The 22,697-nt window shown below is 48.8% G+C and overlaps 1 protein-coding gene across 4 annotated transcripts in view; it reads left to right on the forward strand.

Moving 5' to 3' along the window:
• Positions 1 to 22,697, forward strand: part of CEP164 (centrosomal protein 164) — a 393,961-nt gene that overhangs the window by 351,384 nt on the left and 19,880 nt on the right. For 3 of the 4 annotated variants that reach the window (XM_069224719.1, XM_069224717.1, XM_069224718.1), the window contains 3 exons: positions 9,283 to 9,350; positions 10,079 to 10,301; positions 11,462 to 11,569. In XM_069224719.1, coding sequence (XP_069080820.1) covers positions 9,283 to 9,350; positions 10,079 to 10,301; positions 11,462 to 11,569 — 399 coding nt within the window. The remainder of the gene's footprint in view (positions 1 to 9,282; positions 9,351 to 10,078; positions 10,302 to 11,461; positions 11,570 to 22,697) is intronic. The other variant, XM_069224720.1, reaches the window with a different exon arrangement.

The raw sequence follows: 22,697 nt of genomic DNA on the forward strand, positions 1-22,697 counted from the left end.
ACCCCTGGTTCGCCCAGCGCGGATGTGTATTAAATTCTGTCTGTCCTTTCATAGCGTGAGACTGGGGGTCACGCTGCACCGTTTGCTGGAGGGCCCTGACCCAGGTGCGGCCCTGTGTTTGACAAATTGTCCTTGGCCACTAGGTCCGGATGTGCCAACCTCTCTCCATCCCCTCCTGCGTCTGACAGATGCCCCTCCATGACCTGGGGGGAGGTGATGTGTGAAGAGTCGCTTCCAATATTTCTGTGGTCCATCAGGAGTATCCGCGCCTCAGCGACACCCACTGTTTGTGCAGAGGCCGCCCCCGCAGGGGGCATGAAGGGCCGGCGCCTTAACGGCCGCCTTGGCCCGGAAGGGACCGGTCTAACCGGTTTGGGGAGGGCGCGCCCAGCGAAGGAGCGTCGCACCCCCCTCCCCCCCAGGGCGACCATAAAGTGGTGAGTGGGCCAGGTACGACCCCTCCAATAGCGGGGGGTTTGCATTGTTCAAACCCCCCAATGAAACCTCCCTAGGGAGGTGAGGGGGGGGCAGAATGGGGCATTTAAGGAGCGCGTCCTACAGGTCCCCCCAAATTCAGGACCAGCTGTGCCAGGACGACGCGCGCCACTGAAGGAAGAAGCATCGAGGTCACCTGCGGCCCCCGTCCGGCGATATCCCCCCACCCCCAACCTTGCATTACCTGCTGCCACGAGGATCAGCGCAACTCCGTCAGGCGAGCTAAGTCTTCCACCGCGGGTCTGCTCCCCAGATCCGGCGGCCTCGTCCAGCGGTAGCCCCCGGTAACCGGTAACACTGATCCACAGAGGCCCTGCCTAGGGGGACCGCGCTAGCAGCGCGACGCGACCCCAGGTGGGGGAGCCGCCACCGACCACGCGGCTCAGTCGAGCAGCGCCAGCAACTGCTTTGGGGGACTGCGTTTTTTAACGCGACGCGACCCCGGGCAGTTTCGGCCGAGCAGACACCGAGCGCGCTGCTCGCACCCCAGGACTTCACCATCGCTGTGGGGCATCGGGGGGAAATCTAGGATCCACCACGTCTCGTGACGCGACCCCGGCCAGACTCGTAGAGCCGGCACCGTGCGCTCGGCGCACACCACAGGACTGCACCATCGCCTAGGGGGACCGCGTGTTTGTGACGCGACCCCTGGGCAGAGTGGCTCGAGCCGGCAGAGAGCGCACGACTCGCAACAGGAAAACGGCACCTTCGCATTGGGACTAGCAGATCAGGACTGCACCATCGCCTAGGGGGACCGCGTGTTTGCGACGCGACCCCGGGGCAGAGTGGTTCGAGCCGGCAGAGAGCGCACGGATCGCGACAAGGAAACGGCACCTTCGCATTGGGACTAGCAGATCGGTTTGAGCCGGCAGAAAGCGCACGGCTCACACCAAAGAACGGCACCTTCGCCTCGGGGGACCGCGTTCCATAACGCGACGTGACCCCGGGCTCCACCTGACACACCCCCAGCGTGCCGGCGAGCACAAAGAACAACGCCAGGAGCCCGAAACTCGTCAAAGTTACTCTCCAGGGCCTGCAGGGGACCGCGCACAAGCGCGACGCGACCCTGTTACGAACACTCCCTCTCCCAGTAACAAGGCAGCAAAAAAGACGTAATTAGCTGAATCCCAGCCCGGGGCCAAATCAGCTCAATAACCCTGAGCTGAGTTAAGCGAAATGGAGAAGGACCACGCAGCAGAGCAGCAGGACGATTTGGAAAGCATGATAGCACACATGAGGGCAGAAGCGTTGAAGCAAGGCAAAGATTGGCTTCGCGCCAAGATGGAGGACAAGAGCAGGGAACCCACTGAGCGCATGGAGGACACCACATCGCCGCCGGAGAAGACACCGGAAAGAGCAGCTCTCCCACCACAGAAACCAAGTAGGCGGCGAAGAGCGGAGGGGAAGCAAGCAAGCAACCCAACCAAGAAGGCAAGGGTCGTGATCCAAAAACGCAGAGGTCGAGGCAGCGGCATCACCGACGGAGGGCGGAACGAGCGCACCGGCAGAGGGTGAGCATATAAGCGCAATTATCAAAGAATGTTTTAAGTCACTGGTGCCACTGCTGCTGCGGGGGGACGGGGCGGGGTCAAACTTAGACAGGACCCAACCCATGGGCAGTCAACCAAACACCCCAACAAATACAGTAGAGCCCCCCGCCCCAAGCAATCCCTTATCGGCTTGGGGAGCATCAGCGAAGGGCGGAACCACTGCGCCCAATGCGGGTAACCCACCTGAATCATACGCAAGGCCCTCATTGGGCCCCACCTCCATGACAACCAAAGCAGGAGGCCTTGCGACTGCTATCCCATTCCCAGTGAAAGAAAGAATATGGCGAAAAGAGTTCATAGATATTTTCACATTGCTAAAAATCCAGCTGGAGGGCCTAGACCTCACGGTATGCGATAAGAAAGACGATGATAGAAGAGAAAAGAAGAGGGCTAGAAAAGAGAGAAACTTTGAGAACTGGCTAGACGCATTTAGAATAATGGCCTGCGTCATAGTAGAGAAATTCCCCCACTGCGCAGCGGACCTCTGGCTTTACGAATCCAAGATTCACGAGGCACATCGCCAATTCCCTGGGGATGCCTGGCTAGAATACGATAAAAGTTTTAGACTGAAAATGCAAGCCCACCCAGAAATGGAGTGGAACCAGGAGGATGTATCGAGCTACATCCACAAAATGATGGTCGCAAGGGAAGTTAACGCATGGGCGGGAAGAGGGGACCAGCCCTTTCGGAACGGCTTTAGCAAAGGGAGACACGAGAAATTTAAAGCGCCCCATAAAAACAGAACCTGGCATAGCGTGAAACCACAAGGCGAGAAGGGATCACAGGCTATATGTTGGAAATTTGACACAGAGGAGTGTTCCTGGGGGCAGAACTGCAAATTTAAACACTGCTGCTCCACCTGCGGGGGAGAACACCCAGCTTCCACTTGTAGAAAAAACAGACACAAGTCAGACAAAAAAGATAGGAAAAAGAAGCACTAAGGACCACCCCCCCCAGGGTGTTGACCAACCAGTTGAACCTCAAATTAGCCAAATCACCAATCATTACAACCACCCTGAGGAAGCTAGCCAACGCATACCACAACAAATGCGACGCAATCACGCTGGTGAAAGGGTTTGAGGAAGGTTTCCCTATCCCAATAACGGGGCAGATAGCTGGGGGGACCACAAAGAACTTGAAATCAGCCGCCGAGCATCCCCTGGTCATTTGTCAAAAAATCAGCAAAGAATTGAAGCTGGGGCGCATCGAGGGCCCGCTCTCCCCCCCCTTTCCGTCAGACCTAATCATCTCACCACTAGGGGTGGTACCAAAGAAAGAACCTGGCCAGTTCAGACTAATACACCACCTTTCTTTCCCAGAAGGCACATCAGTAAATGATGCAATCCCAGAAGAAGCGTGCACAGTGGGTTATGCCACGCTAGACGACGCAATAGACATAATCAGAACAACAGGCAAGCGGGCACTCCTGGCGAAGGCTGACATTGAATCTGCCTTCCGGCTCCTGCCAGTGCACCCGGACAGTTTCCACCTGCTAGGTTTCCAACACGAGGGGCAGACATTCATAGATAAAGCAATGCCAATGGGCTGCTCCATTGCGTCTGCATATTTCGAGCGGTTCAGCACATTTTTAGAATGGGCACTCCACAACAGGCACCCAGCAGGGGGGAAAATGCACTACTTGGATGATTTCCTATTCATAGGTGGGGCGGAGGAAGCCACATGCGCCAGCCTCCTGGGAGCGTTCCAAACACTAACAGAAGAATTGGGAGTCCCCCTAGCAACAGACAAGACAGTAGGGCCCACCACCTCACTCGTATTCCTGGGCATAGAATTAGACATGGTCACAGGCACATCCAGGCTGCCGCGCGAAAAAGTAACTGAGCTGAAGGCAGACATCAGGGCCATGCTGGGCAGACAGAAAGCAACCCTAGGCGAGTTGCAGAGCATGGTGGGCAAACTCAATTTCGCCACCAGAGTTATCCCATCAGGCAGGGTGTTCGCCAGGTGCCTGAGCCGGTTGACAGCAGGGCTGCGTGAGAAGCACCATCACGTGAGACTGGGAAGTGGGGTCAAAAGAGACCTCGCCATGTGGTACTCTTTTCTGGAGGAATTCAACGGCCAGCTCATCTGGAGAAAAGGCTGGGTGGCAGCCAGGGAGATCTCACTATTTACAGACGCCGCAGGCGGCTGTGGTTTTGGGGCCATCCTGGGGAAGGAGTGGTGTGCGGCAAAATGGCCACACAGGTGGCTGGAGCTAGGGATCACCAAGAACATCACCTTCCTAGAGCTATTCCCCATAATAGTCGCCCTAACAATATGGAAATCTCAGTTAAAAAATTTGAAAATAACCCTGTGATCAGACAACCTAGGAGTGGTCATGGCCATAAACAAAGGCTCGGCATCTTGCCACAACACCCTGAGATTACTTAGGCGTTTAGTTTCCATCCAGTTGAGAAACAACCTGGATATCAGGGCAAGGCATGTAGAGGGCGCAAAGAACTCACGTGCGGACGCCCTTTCTCGTTCTCAGATGGACAGATTCAGAAAACTCGCGCCCGAGGCAAACCACAGGATGACTACCTTCCCAGCAGAGCTATGGGATCTAGCAGAGCAGACCTGTCCGTTCTAGTAAAGAGCGCCTTCACGCCTGAAACCCAGCGGAGGTATGATATGTATACCAAGGTTTTTATGGACATTGGGGGCTTAGAATCATTAACCGACGCCGCAGATACCAGGCGAGCAGCAGGGCATTTCATCCTGTGGGCCTTCAAACAGGGAAAAACCAAGTCCTGGGCACAAGCACACCTTGTGGCTGTGGCCCACCATTCAAAATTACAGTTGGGCATGGACCCCACCGGCTCGCACTACATAAAAACAGCCATGAAAGGCTGGAAACGCTTAGAGGGGTGCAAAAAAGACACCAGACGCCCCATTGACTTCAGCAAACTAACAAAGCTAATAAATTCCCTGCAGCTCATAGCAGAGGACCGGTATGAGCAGCTACTTTTCAGGGCAGCCTTCACCACAGCGTTCTTTGGGGCTTTTAGGGTGGGCGAGCTGGCGGCAGCTGCCAAGCTCTCAGGGGGCAAGTCATGCTTGCAGATTGGGGACTGTCAGCTAGAACCAGACGAGGTACGGCTAACCCTGAGACGATCCAAAACGGACCAATCGGGCCAGGGCACTCGCATCAGCTTAAAGCGCATAAACCAACCAAAATACTGCCCAGTGGTCAGCATAGGAGAGTATTTGCAGGCTCGCCCGGCCGGGCCAGTCCCCCTGTTCAAACATGCCAACGGGGACCATCTGAGCAGGTTCCAGTTCACTGCGGTCATGCGAAAAGCCCTAGGGAGGGAAGGTTTCCCGGCGGCGGATTTCAGTGCCCATTCATTTCGCATCGGGGCAGCCACCACTGCAGCCGCACTGGGGCTTGAAGCAAATGCAATCAAAGCAGTTGGTAGATGCCGGTCCAACGCTTTCAAAAGTTACATTCGTCCTCACCTATTGTGACGGTATCTTGTCATTCCAGGGGCGGGGGCACCCCCCAAGGTCACATGGATCATAGGGCATTCATTTGTTTCCATACTGGAGGCATGGTGGAAACGGAACGGAAGGTTGCACCCAAAGGACAGACCAGCACCCATGATCCGGTGGTGGGGCTTTCCAGGCATGAGATGGGCACAGCTCCAGGCTGCACTGGGAAAAATTATTGACTCCTCCCAAGAACACCCGGACGCCATTATCATCCACCTGGGGGGCAACGACCTGACCACGCTGGGGAGAAAGACACTCCTCAACAACATTAAAGAGGTCCTGGGGAGCATCTCCAGGCGGCTAGGGAACACCACCATCATTTGGTCAGAGCTAATTCCCCGGATCAGTTGGCGCGGGGCAACTTCAGATAGAGCAGTGGATAACTCCAGGAGAAAACTAAACCTGGCAGTCGCCAAGTACTGCAAATACAACGGTTGGGAAAGTATCCGGCATGGCCTGATCCACCTTTGGAGGCCAGAGCTCTATGCGCCGGACGGCGTACATTTGTCAGAAGAAGGGTTGACCATCTTTTGGTCCAACCTAGCGGCAAGTTTGGCATAAAAAAAAAAAAAATAAATAAAGGATGGAATAGAGGGGAGCTGCCAGGAGACGTGAGCCTCACTGGCAGCGTGGCGGAAGACAGCGAAAGTTTTACCAAAAATCATTGGTGGACACACCTAGTAAGGGGGTGTGCGAACAAAAGCCACACACCTTGGGATGCCTCACGGCTGGGTGTAAGGTGGCAAAGTAAGGGGGCTAAGCGGAACACGGCACTCGCAGCCCAGAACCGCCATATCGGATGGCAGGGCAGTTAACACGCCAGGTAGCGACTTGGGCCTATTTCCAAGAACTGAAGGCTACCCCCAAATAAACAACACTGGTAAAACAAACACTGTCGGTGAGAGCCTTCTCCATAAAAGAAAAGTGGGACTGCTAAATTCAGAGGACAATGGAACGCATGACAAATTGTCAAATGGAGAACTTAGACGTGTAAGGGTTAAAAACTAAAGAATGCACAAGACAAAAGTTATTTGATATTTGTACTAAACGCTTGTTGATCATTGACCGAACTGCATAACCTGTAAATATGTTAACATGGAGGCAGTCACACGATCGCTTGTCCACACTAATAAAGCGGCCAATTGATTCCACTGTACAAAGGTTGATAAAGTGTTGTTTTATATGCTAAGAAATGCATGCACTGTACTGGATGTCAATTGGTGTCTATCACCGGGTCTGTAGTGTGCCAAGTGCGGGAGTTATACATCCCCGCCCCACCTGCTCCACTCCACTCCTTAACACTCAATGTTGGGGTCCACTTACTGCAACCTTTCTCCTCAAATCAGGGACCCTTCCCTCCTGGGCCTTCTGATTGGTCCAGTCCTGCCCTCTAGAGGCCCACATTGCTTGACGTGCTTTCGCCTGATCCTGCCCCCAAACTCCCCTCCCACCCCACACCCCTGTTTCTGGCTGCCTTCTCTGATTTCCACGGGCAGGCAACAGGAGCCGGGCTCCGTCTCATCCAGCTCTCCACCAGCCACCCCCAGGGAGCTGTGGCACACAGTATAGGCTTCAGCGAGTCCAATTTCAGCTAGGGACCTTCCACAACCGCTAACTTGTCTACAGGCGCACCCCATGCCTGATGCCCGCCGTCGCGGGCTGGGAGAGCGCCCTCCAGCCAGTCACGGACTCCCTTCAAGTCTGCAGCTCCAGTGGGCGAGCGGAGGCCCTGCTCCTCGCCCACTGTTCCGCCCCTCACCCAGCAGCCGTTAGGTTTCTTCGTCGGCCGATGCCCGTCAGTCCTGCGGACTCCTATCTCCTGGGCTGCCATCTCTTGCATGGCGCTCTGGGCACGGGAGGATGCCCCAGTGGGCCGAGCCCCCGCACTGCCAGGCCCCCACCGGCTCCTCTACAGGGGCCCACCCTGAGACAGGGGGCAACAGCGTGCTTTTACCGCACCTCAGTGCTCAGACGCATTTCCTTTCGCGGTGAACCTTCGACTCAGAGCCCGCCGTCACAGACCAGGCGGACCGCTGCATCGTTTCTTCTACTCCGCCTCTCACACTGCCCAATACTGCGTGTGCTCTAGGGCCTTGTCAAGGTGGATAGTCTTCTGTATCAAAATATGCTATGCATAAGCCAAGAAACAACTCCCTGAACACTTGCAGGCCCACTCTTCCAGGGTCAAACCAGACACAATGGCTTTGGTGCAAAGATTGTAAGTTTTGGATATCTGCAAAGTGGGCAACTGCCCAAGCCCCCCACTTTCTAAGGGGCCTCTTGGTAAAGTAATATTTCTGAGTTTCTCTCACCTTAGTTGATTGCTCTATGACCACATCTCTCCATCTCTCTTCCTGCCTCTACCTCTGACTCTGTCTATCCAGTGTCATTTTAAGGATTTTTGGGTCTCTCACAAAACACATTTCAGCAGTTTTGTGTGAACGATTAAATACAATATAATATTGTTTGGTACATGTGGGCTTGAATTAATAGAAAATGCGTCATAAAGTTCAGTGTTGTTTACCAAAAATGGAGCTGCAAAATATATCTTGTGCACAGCCCCGAAAATCCTTAAGATGACACTGGACATCTGCCAGGCAGCAGCATGGGCGCTGGTGTAAACGTTCACAAAACACTACTGTCTTAACAGTCTGGGAGGTAAGTCACTTTGCTGCTCTGTTCTACAGGGCTTTCTGGCTTGAGTCCACTCCCAGATCATCCACCTTGGGAGATACTGCTGTGGTAGCTATTCTTAAGATGAGGAATCGGCAGTTATAAGTATTCATCCAGACAAGTTACTTACCTTCGGTAATGCTCTTTTGGGTACATTACATAACAGACAAATTCCTGGCTGCCCGCTACACTCCCTTTTCTATGGCGTGGGCTCTTAAACATCATACTAACCTCACTCATTAGGAATTGGCAGACTGTCATCGAAAACTTGTGAAATGCTCCACGTCTGAGGGCATGGGACACATTGAAGACACTGTGGTCATTGCACAGGAGTGGCACTCATTTACAGCTGTGCTTTGTCACTTCCAAGTGGTATGAAGTCAGTGGAGCCACAAGATGCCATCTAGAGGCCTAAAGTACCACTGCTATGAAATCTCTGGATCCAGTGTGGCACCTGGGGATATTTTTAAGGTGCGAAATCTGCAGTCAGATCGTGTATTCACCAGAAAGAGCATTAATGAAGATAACTTGTAATTTATGACAATCGTGCCGACTTGTAGAACTTAAATTTCTTCTTTATAGAATTCTGGAAGGCATGTGACTTTCTGTGATTTCTGGAGGATGATGGTGTTGACAAAACTGGCCAACCATGTTTGACTAGTCTGTGCTGTTCCATAATAATAAATCAATGGGAATCAGGAGTGATAAATTGATATGAGCTCTCCCACCTTCTGTGGGCACATGACTGAGACTTGTGCACACATATGCTAATGCCTCCATTGTAACATTTCTTCTGACCATTGAGCAACATTTGGGGGATTTTGTTGAATGGTTTAAGGTAAACCTGCACAGCTACTACATTTGTGTTCCACAGAAAATAATGATGCACTACTGTACTTAAATAAAACTGCTTGACTCTCAGAAGAGCTAGCCAAAAGTATACTTTTTATTACTATTTCAACATGAGATTATTTTGGAAGTAGGGAAACACCACCTTTGTAACCATTAACAAAGAAAACAGAAATGCTTGTTTCTGATGTTGATTCTGCTTTTTCTTACCTGCATCCCCTAGAAAACAGAGCCCACCAGGAACGAGCCAAGCTCCCCCCCTCCACAGAAAGAAGACACCAGCCTGGATGAGTAAGTATGATTGATAGTTGTCTGGAAATTTGCTGTAATGTGGTGTGGCAGCCTGGGCCACGCAAGACCATGTCTTGCCTGTTACCATTCTCTATACTGCGGAATTGTGGATCTACTTTGTCTCCCTGAAGTACCCGACTGCTGATTTACTCCTTGGCATTTCACTTCAACATAATATTGAATCAAAGCATTGTCAACCACCGGTGGCACGCCACTAGCCTGTTCGCCAGTGTGTGGGGGTAGAGAGGAGACCATGCTACATGTATTTGGTGAAACAGAAGTAGGGTGTGCCTCCAATCATCCTCCATGCCATAATAGTGTAACAAAGGCTGGCTCTGTCACTATCCACTCTTTTCCAGTCCTTCATTGACTTAGTAACAGAAATTGACATGGTCTGCCTTTTTCCTGTGTCCGTCCATATTCTCCCTCTTTGTGTAACAGAGGCCGAGGCAATCACCATCTTTTGACGGGCCAGAATAAGATTTCAGATGAGATAAATTCACTGCCTTCAAACTGCAGAGGAAGAGCAGTGGAGAGATGGTTTGATGCTGCCCAGTCTTTTGCGTTTTTCATTTTGAATGCTGAATTTTAGTGGGGAGATGCAGGATTTAATGAGCTGGATGCTTTTCGATGCTCTTGTGAATCGTCACTTGTGTATCATCAGTGTCTGGTTCTATTTGGCTGCTGTTAATTGCTTCTGCCCTTTACCTGGCCTGTTTCCCCTTTTGTCTGCCTACCTTCAGTGTACGACACTACATCTCATCAGAGGGTGTTTCCATAAAGGGGGCAAAGGAGTTTCTGCAACGCCAAACCAAATCCATTAGGAAACGGCAGACAGCCTTGAAAGCCGCTAGGCAACAGTGGCGGCATGATATGCACCAGGTGCAGGATGTGCTACAGGACACAGAGAGCTCACAGATTCTGGAAGACGTACGCAGGAACCTGGAGCAGGTGAGTTCTGCATTTTCTTTACATGTACTTACATGTGGAAGACCTCTGGCTTTGCCAGATTCTCACATCTTCTGCATAATAATGTTCAGTATAAGTTTCGTAGTCTGTGCTGATCTGATTGTGCTCATTGTATTGGTGGGGAAGCAGAGGCATATTATGTCATGGAATAATAGGAAGCTTTGTGGTAATTGCTTCTTGATTGCTACGAGCTTGCAATTTGACATGCTGCAACTTCCATTGTAAGTGCTTGTAGTCAGCAAATGGAGGAGCACTGAGAGTGGTTTGGGGGCTTTTGCTACTCAGTCTTTGACCAGGCTCTTGCAAGGTAAGTTGTCGGGGAACGTCTTCAAGTCAACCTGGTCGAAGACTGTAATGAGTCTGCATTGAAGAGAGGGCCAGACAGCACTGAATGGAACAACTGCGAATTAGCACTGGATAAGGCTGCCCTAGGTCACATTTGAAAGCTGATGTTAGTCCACTTTAGCGAGTGCTGTTGTAAGTCAGTTAAGGAGGGTTGCAGCCAATCAGGGTTGAGGTGAACTTCTGCCAATCAGGGTTGGGAAGGGCCTGCAAGTCAGCTTTTTGGGGAGGATGTGGGTATACCTTAAGAAGGGCTGCTGAGTCAAACTTAGGAAGGGCTGCTTAGTCAGCCATTCTGCTGAGAGTCTGCCTTGGGGAGTGCTGCTGCAAGTCATTTTTGAGAAGGGCAGCTGGAAGTCTGCCTTAAGCCGGATTGAGTTGAGCTTGCCCTGCTGCGAGTCTTTGACTTTGGGGAGTGCTTCTGCATGTCATTGATGGTGGGGAGAATGGTGAGTTGGCAGTGTTAGAGCAAGCAGAGAATCAGTAGGTTGCCAGGCAGTGTTGGGATCGGGGTGGCAAGTCAACGTTTGATCAGGTTACAGGTACTCCTTGGAGTTTTCAAGTGTTTTATTAGTGACTGACACTGGCCTTTCTTAGAAGCATGTTTCATGGTTGTCTTCCACTGAAGCTGGAAATAAATACCTCAAATATCTTGTGCTACATGTAATCAAGACTTTGTTCATGGAACAGAGATGACACAAAGCAGAGAGCAAGAAAGAGCAAGAATGGTGAAGCAGTGTGTGCTCTAATTTTCTTGACAGAATTGTTTTCTTCCTTCTGTTTTCTGTCTGTTGCTACAGGAGGCAAAGCAGCTGGAGGAAATGAAGGTGGCCATGCGCAAGGGGCATGTGCTCCTGAAGAAGAAGGAGGAACGTCTGAACCAACTCGAATCATCTCTGCTGGAAGAGGTGCTGGCAACTTTACGGTGTTTTGTACACTGATAATGATACATGGCACACCAGTTTGATTGTTCACCCATCACATGTCCTTTGTACAGAGGTTTCATGATTTCCAGCCAGGTTAAGTCTGGTGCTGAATACCACTAATCTGGCAGTGTATATGTTTTCAGAATAGTATTGCATTGCTTTCCCCCAATAAAGTGTGGCGTATTTTTACAGGGTTATACCAGGTTACCCTAGGATAGGTTTGCAATGCCACCCGCTAGGGTGCTTAAACAGTGTAATTTCTGAATAATTCATACTATAGTGCAGCACTAGTGGATTCTGGTATGGTTTTGCAGGACCCTTAATGAGAATTCCGCTGCAGTCTCTCTTGGCATGACCCGTCAACTCAGACACGGTTCTCAGGGTGTTTTAGGGTGGTGTTTGGTTTCTTTTGTTCCCTTTTAGTGAGATTCTGATGAAATAGACTCATTGGCAGCTTAGGTACATTTACTAGCATCCTGAGGCAGTGTGAGAAGTTTGCACAAGGATGCCAGGTCACTACAAGGCTCTAGACCTCCAGTAGGTGGCAATGAATCAGCCAAAAATATGGAGCTGCAGCACAATTGCCATAACTTGCCATAACTTTAAGCCAGTATGTCTGTGTGTTGGTATATTTATAAACTTGTTTGTGTTTTCCTGTAGCTTTAGAGTAGGTGTGTTTTATTGCATCTTTTAGGTACAGTATGTTTTTGTATCTTTAAGTGGGTGTTTCGTTAGACTAGTGTCTATTTTAGTGTAGCTTTAGGGTGGGATTCTTGTGTTGCCTTGCAGCTCCTAATAGACGTCTAGCCGCAGATTCCTCACCTTTTGAATATTCCCCAGGCATGAGACTGGATCTGGAAACCCTAGTACCTCTGCATGATGGAAGGGGGCAGCTTGCGGCTCCATACTGACGCCGTTCTGCTCAGGAAGTGAGGTACGAGGATTATATAAACACGCCCATGAGCTGATGTCAGTTCCTTTCTTTCAGTGCCACCAGACACGGATCTGGAGGTCGCCTCTCAGAGACACTGTACCTACAATTTTCGTTGACAGTTTTCAGTGTGTAAGGGATGTCACTACCTAAAATGACAGTTTTAAGCCCTGTTGAGATTGTTGCAAACAGATGTCTGTGGTGGATACCCACCGGCTGTACCTTGCTGGACTCCAAGATCTGCAGAGCCTGCACATTGATGACCTCTAAGGCCATCACAGAACAAAACTTTACCCCACCAGGCACATGCTGCGGCAGGGCCACTCCATGTCCATGATTCAGTCTCATTCCTGCTCCCATTCTTGGAACTACTCTAGAGGTTGGTCTTTGTTGTGTTCCAAATCTTCAGGTGAGCTTAAGAAGTTGAAGCAGAGCTATGCTTCTTTTAGCCATTCCCTCTCACCCGATGAAGCACATGGGTGGTGCCAGTGGTTCCGTTCCCTTTCCCAAAGGCGGCCAACGTCAGAACTGATTCTGCAGCTGATTTTGGCATAACCTATATGTTTGATGGCATGTGTAGCTGTAGATACACATGCTTTGCATAAATTCACCATCTAGTGTTGGGCTCAGGGTGTTACAAGTTGTTTTTCTTCTGAGAATATTTTTGAGTAACGAAATCGAGTGACTCCTCTTTGTGATACTGTGCATGGGCATCCTTGTTAGATTGCTTTCTTTCTGCCGTCGGGTTCGGGCTAGTTTCCTCTCACTCTGGTGAAATTCGGTTTGGTATCTTCTGAACTTTATTCCACCTTTCTATCAACATCAGTATAGTCTTCGATCGCGTAGTCTATACTTTTATAGTCGATACGATTTCGATCGTCAGGGTCGATTTAATGCCCTATGGGGCTTCCACTCACTTCTTGGACCTGCCTTGGGGTTCGTCACTGAAAATACATAAGACCAAAATGCATTCGGCACCGACCAAACAGACATCTCAATCTGTTTCGGTATCATGCCGAAAATCTGACATATCTACTTCGGAGCCCAAAACTTCACTTTTGGAGCTGACAATATTGGTTCAAGTTAAACATTCAGTGTTGAAACCTTCGGAACCGAAAACTGCCATCACTAAACATCCTGCAGCTACAGAGGAGTCATCTTCCATAGAACCAGTACTTGAAGTAATGGAGGCTAAACAGGACAAGTTTCAAATACAAAAGAGAACAGGAAGGATTATAGCCTCTCCTCCTGTACCAATTACAAGGAGATTCGCATTTCAAGAGACTTTGGATGCTAGGTCTCCCCCTAAGAAAGTCTCCAAGGAAAATGCAAGGCTCCAGAACAACCTCCGCCTTCACCACCTCATTCTCCTTTACTTCCTTCTACTCCACCACTTTCAACTCCATATTCAACACACTTATCTCCACAAACATCATCAGCATCATCTCATAGGGAAGATTTAAGTGATGTACAACTACAACAGGATGTAGGCCCATGGGATCTATATGATCCTGATCCCATTTTATCTAATGACCCTGATTTATATCCAACAAGGCTATTTCCCCCTGAAGATACCACTGCTTACAATCCAGTAATAGCTAGACCACCTGTGTATCACAACGTCCAGTTACACACAGACCCAATTGAAGAGGACTTTTTATTTAATACTTTAACAACTACACACAAAGAGTCCCAATGTCTTTCTATGCTTCCAGGCATGCTCATAAATGCTACTGACATATTTAAAGAACCTGTCAAAGCAAGGATCATTACACCTATGGTCGATTTAAAAAAAAAAAAAAAAAAAAAGCTGCACCCTCTGATCCAACTTTTATAAGAACGCAATTACCACCTGACTCCATAGTGGTAAGCGTGGCGCGAAAATGTGCCAACAGTCAATCTACAGGTGATTCTCCTCCTCCAGACAAGGCAAGGAAAAAATTTGACACAACGGGCAAAAGAGTGACTGTTCAAGCTGATAAAAGCTGGAGAATTGCAAATTCTCAGGCGCTCCTGGCGAGGTACAATTGAATATCTTCACAGGAACATCAAAAAACAGGACAGGAAATAGTCGCAGAGGGACAGGCCATTTCAAACAATTCAGCCATATGAGCTACTGATGCAGCCAACACAGCAGCAAGGGGGGAAGGGGTAAGAAGACATTCATGGGTGAGGTGCTCAGGTTTTAAACCTGAAATACAAAATCTGTATTAAACATGCCTTTTGATAAAGAGCATTTATTTGGGCCAGAGGTGGATATCATCATAGAAAAACTTTAAAAAGACTCAAACAGCTAAAGCCGTGGGTGCGTTTTATATACCACACCTACTAGGGGCACTTTTCGTAGGCCACAATTTAGAGGTGGTTTCAAACATCAACCACAGAGCTGTCCACCTCGCAGCAAAAACAAGAGAGACATTTTTATAAAAGATGTTCCTTTAGAGGATCATACAGAAGCTCAAACCCTAGAGGAACAGGTAAAACATCTGCCTCTAGAGGTTCTGCTTCCACAACAAAACAGTGACTTTTCACAAATCCTCACAGCGCATACATTTCTTGTGGGAGGAAGACTGGTAAATTTGTATCCACAATTGTACAATATCACCACAGATCAGTGGGTTCTATCAATTATCCAACATGGCAATTGTCTAGAACTAATTTCCACCTCCCCCCCACCCCCAAAAAATATCCCACCTGGTTTCCACAAACGCTCTTATGATCATCTTGCGCTATAAAAGGAGAAGGTACAGTCCCTTTTCTCAAAAAGGCTGTAAAACCAGTTCCTACATCCCAACAAGGGTTAGGGGTATATTCACTATGCTTCCTGATACCCAAAAAGGACTGTTCATTAAGACCAATTTTAGATCTCGGGCCTCTCAATTTATACATACTTTGAGAGCATTTCCACATGGTCACTCTGCAAGGGGTGTACAGCAAGGGGATTACGTGACATCATTGGATCTCAAAGATGCTTATTTTCGTATCCACATACATCCAGCACACTGCAAATATCTAGCATTTGTCATTGCAGGAAAACATTACCAATTTAAGGTACTACCATTTGGGGTAACAACAGCCCCAAGAGTATTCACAAAATGCTTAGCAGTAGTAGCAGCATTTCTCAATGAAAACACATACATGTTTTCCCATATCTAGACGATTGGCTCATAAAAGCCAATCCCATTCAAACATGTCAGCAACACACTCATAACACAGTAAATCTTCTACACGATTTGGGGTTAGTAATAAATTACCTCAGATCTCATCTTCAACCCTCACAAATAGAGCCTTATCTGTGAGCAATTCAGAACACTCACGCAGCATTAGCATATCCAAACCCAATAAAGATTTAAGCTTTTCAAACTCCCATCTCTCAATTACAAGAGAATCATTCTTACAGTGTGAAGCTAGTGATGCAACTGTTGGGAATGATGGCTTCCTGCATAGCCATAGTTCCCCATGCAAGACTACATATGCATCCACTACATCAGTGCCTTTCTCAACAGTGATCTCAGTCACAGGGTCATCTTCAGGATCTAGTGTTGTTGGACCACCAGGCTCACTGCTCTCTGCAATGGTGGAATCCCACCAACCTTTCAAAAGGGCGGCCATTTCAGAACCCTGGGCCTCTGATCGCTCTCATGACAGATGCATCATAGACAGGGTGGGAAGCTCAACTCAACAAACTCATCATACAAGGGAGTATGGGATCCTATTCAACAGGCTTATCACAACAATTATTTGGAATTACTAGCAGTGTTTCTCTCACTCAAAGCATTCCTTACACAAATTTCACACAAGGTAGTTTTAGTCCATACAGACAATATGACAACAATGTATTATCTGCAAATACTGGTGGTGGAGGGGGGGGGGCACACTCATCTCAATATTCCCTTCTAGCTCAGACAATTTCGAAGTGGGTGATTCACAATCATATTCAATTACTAGCAGAATATCTCCCAGGAATGGACAATCACTTGGCAGACCTTTTAAGAAGGACACAGCAACAAGTCTGCGAATGGGAAATTCACCTACAAGTGCGTCACCAATACTTTCAATTATGGGGAATACCAGAGATAGATCACTTCGCCACTGCAGAAAACTCAAAATGCCAAAACTTTGCATCCAGATACCCACACCCTCAGTCCAAGGACAATGCTCTAAGGATGAATTGGTCAAGGATATTTGCTTAAGCTTTTCCACTTTTCCCAATCATGCCATTTGTAATACACAAATTGAAACAAACATCATTCACCATGATTCTTGTAGCCCCCACATGAGCACGTCAGCCTTAGTACACAACACTGTTGGATCTGTCTGTGGTTCCACATCACAAACTTTCAAACAGACCAGATCTTTTGACTCAAAAGAGAGGTCAAATCAGACATCCAAACCCAAAAGCACTCAATCTTGCGATATGGCTCCTAAAGTCATAGAGTTTGGCTACTTACAACTTCCTTCTGAATGTATGGACATTCTTAAAGAAGCACACAGACCTACAACTAGACAGTGATATGCTTCCAAATGGAAACGTTTTGTAAATTATTGTCAACCTAAAAATATTGATCCACTTAAAGCCTCAGTTCAAGACATTGTCTGTTATTTGCTACATTTGCAAAAGACAAATCTAGCATACTCCTTTATTAGACCTCATTTAGCAGCCATAGCTGCTTACCTCCAAAACAGACAGCATGTGTCTTTATTTCGAATTCCTGTGATTATGGCATTTTTTTCAAGGCCTTAGGATAATTATTCCACCCAGAGTTCCTCAAGCTCCTTTATGGAACCTTAACATTGTACTTACCAGACTTATGGGTCTACTATTTGAACCCATGCATTGCTGTGCTTTACAATTCCTTTCATGGAACGTTGCTTTTTTAGTAGCTGTAACCTCTCTGAGAAGTGTTAGTGAAATACAAGCATTCCCTTTAGAGGAAACTTCTTCCAAATACACAAAGATAAAATAGTTCTTAGAACAAATCCTAAATTCCTACCTAAGGTAGTTTCACCATTTCATATTGATCAATCAGTGGACTTGCCAGTCTTGTCCCCATAGCCAGACTCAGTCACTGAAAGAGCTCTCCGTACACTGGATGATAAAACAGCTCTCCTGTATTACATTGACAGGATTAAAAGTTTTAGGAAATCAAAACAACTATTCGTAGCTTTTTCAGTTCCTCACAAGGATAATCCAATTTCAAAGAATTGATTAGCTAGATGGATAGTCAGTTGTATCCAAACTTTCTATCTTAAAGCTAAAAGACAACTACCAGTAGCTCCTAAAGCACACTCTACCAGGAAAAATTCTAATAGCAGATATTTGTAAAGCTGCTACTTGGTCTACACTGTCGTAGTTGGACTCTTGCTCTAGGCAAGACTGCTGGTTTAAGGATGACGGTACTTATGTTTGTAGGCGACTATGCCAGTCCTACAACAAATCGCAACTGTCGTCCCAACCCTTCCAGCTCACAAGCAGTACCTCACCAAAAACCCAAAACAGTAAAAGGTAGTTTCTGGCAGCCTTTACGCATTGACCCAAGAGTGTGACATCTCAGGGAGTGTTGTGGTTAAATGGAGATTACCCATTTTTCACATTAACAACATGTCTCAATCAAACACAGGCAGAAGATGCAGTAAAGTTTCAATAGGTTTTATTTAGCAAAACTGCCTCACAGATGTCCTTTTGGGTACGTGGTCCAGACCCAACACAAGTGCTCCTGTGAACAGGACTACCGCATGCCGCCATCAGCCCGCCCCAACCGACCCGACATTCCTGTCCCAACACCCCACGCCTGAGGGCCTTGTCATCCAGGTTCCTCATCCTCGGGCGCATTCCCTTCCGCATCTCCGGATAGGGAATCAAAAAGTCTGGAAGAATTTGGGAAGAAGTAGTTTTCTTCCTCCAGTCTTCTGCTGCGGTCAGTGAACACTGCATGCCTTTTGGGCCACTATACCCACTATCTGTGGGATACGGACACACAAGTTCTGCTGCAGATACCAGAGGAGGCCCGTGCCATCGTCTCCCAAGCTGGCATCTATGGGAGAGATGCGACAAGGTTCACAATCGGATGTGGGCTGGACAAGACTGACTCTCCAGGCAGATCGGTTGTGATGATGGTGGCTTTGAGGCACCACGCCTGGTTGCGTACATCTGTTTTTTTAGGGGATGTCCAACAGACTCCTATGAACATGCACTTTGATGGCTCCCATCTCTTTGGAGACAAGGCAGACTCAGCTTTGGAGAGGTTAAAGGACTCCCGGCCTGCGGCTAAGGCTCAGTTCCTCGGCCTTTCCATGGCCCCTCACCCCCAACAGTCTGCCTTTCGCCCCTTTCGTGGCCACGGAAGGGGCTCCCTGTCTCATCCCTATCCCAGCCACTGTGCCACTCATGCTGTTCAGCCACTGCGTGGCCGGAGGTGCGGAATCCCATGTGGGCATGGGACAGGGAACCAGAGGTCTGCCCAGTACACCCCTGCCCCTGCTGCAGCCTCCAAACCCTCCAAGTCCGTCCCCTCACTTTGGTCCAGTTAGCAGCAGGATTCACCATCACCCCACTGGGAATCCATCACTACAGACAGGTGGGTTTTGAAGATCGTTTAAAGGGGCTACTCCCTCCCCTTCGAATCTGCCCCACTAGCCATGCCTCCATCAGTCAGCCATATTCTGAAGGATCATTTGGCACTTCTCCGCCAGGAAGTTGCGGCTCTCTTGGCAAAGGGAGCCATAGAGAGGATCCCTGTGCCAGAAGTAGGTCGTGGATGTTTTTCCTGCTACTTTCTGGTGCCCAAAGAAGACAAGGGCTTACGTCCTATCCTAGACCTTTGGGACCTCAATCTCTTCCTCAAGAAGGAGAAATTCAAAATGCTCATCCTGGTTCAGGTCCTGCCTGCCTTGGACCCAGGGGACTGGATGGTAGAGTTGGACTTCCAGGATGCTTATTTTCATATTCCCATCCTGACTACCCACAGACATTACCTATGATTTGCGGTAGGTCACGAGCACTTTCAATTTATCGTGTTCCCATTCGGCCTTACCAGCGCCTCTCGGGTGTTCACGAAAGTGATGGCGGTGGTTGCAGGTCATCTGCACAGGTTGGGGGTTTCAGTCTTCCCGTACCTCGACGACTGGCTGTGTAAGGCGGACTCGTCCCAGAAAGTCGTCTCCCACCTTCAGACTATGGCGAACCTGCTGCACATGCTGGGGTTCACTATAAACGTGCCGAAGTTACACCTGACTCCCTCTCAGATGCTCATTTCATCGGAGCTGTTCTGGACACAGTGCAGTTTTGGGTCTATCCTCTGAAAAAGCGAGTCCAAGATATTCAGGCTATGATTCCGATCTTTCAAACACTGTCTTGGGTTTCGGGGAGACTGACTCTGAGGTTGCTGGGCCTCATGGCCTCCTGCAACCTGCTAGTGACACATGCCAGATGGCATATGTGGGCTCTGCAGTGGAACTGGAAGTTCCAGTAGACGCAGCATCAGGGAAATCTCTCCGACATGGCTCAGATCTCAGAGGGGACTGCGAAAGACCTGCAGTGGTGGCTTTCAAATCCGCATTGGGTCAACGGCAGATCCCTCTCCCTTCCCCAGCCAGATCTATCCATAGTGACGGATGCGCCACTTCTGGGATAGGGCGGCCACATGGGAGAGGCGGAGATCAGAGGCCTCTGGTCTCCGGTGGAGTCTGGGCTCTATATCAATCTTCTGGAGCTCCGGCTGATCAGGCTTGCGTTGAAAGCATTTCTTCCCTCTCTCTCAAAGGGAAAGTATTGCAAAGTGGTCACGATAGCACTACCGCCATGTGGTACTGCAACAAACAGGGCGGAGTAGGGTTCTGGAACCTTTGTCAGGAGGCACTGTGCCTATGGACATGTCGGGCACATCAGGACATTACCCTGATGGTTCAACATCTGGCAGGCTCTCTGAATGCCAGAGCAGACAAACTCAGCCGTCAATGCACATCCGATCACGAATGGTGTCTCCATCCGGTGGTGGCGCAAGGCCTCTTTCAGCAGTGAGGTGAGCCTTGGTTAGATCTGTTTGCCTGTGCAGAGAACGCGCAATGTCAGCTGTTTTGCACGTTGAAGTTTCCAAGGTGGCACTCGCTTGGCGATGCTTTTTGGCTCGAGTGGAACTCCAGCCGCCTTTACGCTTGTACCACTTCTGCCCAGAGTTCTCAAGAAGATCAGGAATGACCGGACCCAAGTTATCTTGGTGGCTCTGGACTGTACATGGAGAGTATGGTTTCCAGAGCTATTAAGCATGGCCACCGATCCTCCACTCACACTGCCTCTTTGGGAGGATCTTCTGTTGCAGCAGCAGGGGACGGTTCTTCACCTGAACGTGTCCAATCTTCGCTTTCATGCGTGGAGATTGAACGGTGGCAGTTGACTGCTTTTGACGTTCATCCCGAAGTCTGTGATGTTATCTTGGCAGTCAGGCGTTCCTCCACCAAAATGGTATACGCCTGTCGTTGGCATAAATTTATGACATGGTGTTCCAACAAATCTGTTGACTCCATCTCTGCTTCTCTTTCTGAGGTTCTTTTGTTCATTCTTTCTTTAGCCCAGCAGGGCTCTGCTTTGGGCACCATTAAAGGTTATTTATCGCCTGTTTCGGCCTTTCCAAGGTTGCCTGATCAGCCTTCACTCTTTAAGTCTCCTATTGTCAGTCGATTCCTTAAGGGCCTCACACATTAGTTTCCTCCCACTCCATTTATTATGCCTCAGTGAGACCTCAATCTTGTGCTTACTTTCTTAATGTGTACTCCTTTTGAGCTGATGCACCATTGTCCATTACGGCTCCTTACTTTCAATACTGTTTTTCTTGTTGCCATCACTTCTGCACGCAGGGTGAGTGAGCTAGCTGGAGGCTCTTTCTTCAAAGCCCCCATACTTGCCTGTGCACCCTGACAAAGTGGTGTTACGCACTAAGGCTTCCTTCCTTCCCAAGGTGGTCACCCCTTTTCATGTAGGCCAGTCTATCACATTGCCTACTTTTTACGCACCTCCACATCCTTCTCATGAGGAGGAGAGACTCCACCCTCTGGACCCAAAAAGAGCATTGGCATTCTATCTCAGTCGTACTAAAGATTTACGGGTGGACGACGAACTCTTTGTTGGATATGTGGGTGCGAAGAAAGGGATGGCGGTGCAAAAATGTACCATCTCTCCACTGTGTTAGCACGCAGAGTTCCTGTCCCGGATATCTGCCAGGCAGCTACGTGGGCATCCTTGCACACATTTACTAAACATTACTGCCTGGACAGTCAGGTCCGTTGGGGCGGCTACTTTGGTCGTTCGGTACTGCAGGACTTTCTAGTAGGATCTTGGTTCGCAGCCAACCTCCGAGGATGGCATTGATTGGGTATCTATTCTAAGGTAAGGAATGTGCAAACTAGAAGTCTCTATCAGATAGTCAAGTTACTTATCTTTGGTAATGATATATCTGGTAGAGACATATTCTAGTTGCAGATTCCTTACCGACCCACAACCCTCCCCACTTGCGAACTGATTTCTAGGGACAGGGCTTCCCCATTCAGGGCCTTAGCTCTGGCGCACCAATCTCAGTGTTCTTTGTGGCTCTGCGTTTTGGCGTGGAAAGTCGTGAAAAAAAAAACTGATGTCACTGTGCTGAAGCGGCGTCTATGTACTACTCCCGACGTCATAACGACAACTAAGATACCAACGACTCCCGCGGAGTTGACCGATGCCACCTACCAAAGCACAAGGGTATTGCTCGAAGAACAAAATCTCCAGATCCAGTCTGATGCCTGGGGGAAAATTCTAAGGTAAGGAATCTGCAGCTAAAATATGTCTCTACCAGATATATTTTTACCGAAGGTAAGTAACTTGTACATCTACAGCTTCACATGCCATTGAACAGAAAATGTTACTTACCCAGTAGACATCTGTTTGTGGCATGTAGTGCTGTAGATTCACATGCGCCCTCCCTCTTCCCTGGAAGCCTGTGGTCATAGTAGTACAACATATTGTAAATATGTGCATACACTGCATAGACATCTCTTTTATTTACTATCTACTTATACGTATGTACACGTGTCACTTCACCCGCCTGCGGGAAAACAATCTAACAAAGGACTCGATGCTGATGTGCAGTATCACAGAGATGAGGAGTCTCACCATCTCGTGACTTGAAAATATTCTTTTAGGAAAAA

This window comes from Pleurodeles waltl, chromosome 3_1 (genome assembly GCF_031143425.1).
Source record: "Pleurodeles waltl isolate 20211129_DDA chromosome 3_1, aPleWal1.hap1.20221129, whole genome shotgun sequence".
NCBI classification, from domain to species: Eukaryota; Metazoa; Chordata; class Amphibia; order Caudata; family Salamandridae; genus Pleurodeles; species Pleurodeles waltl.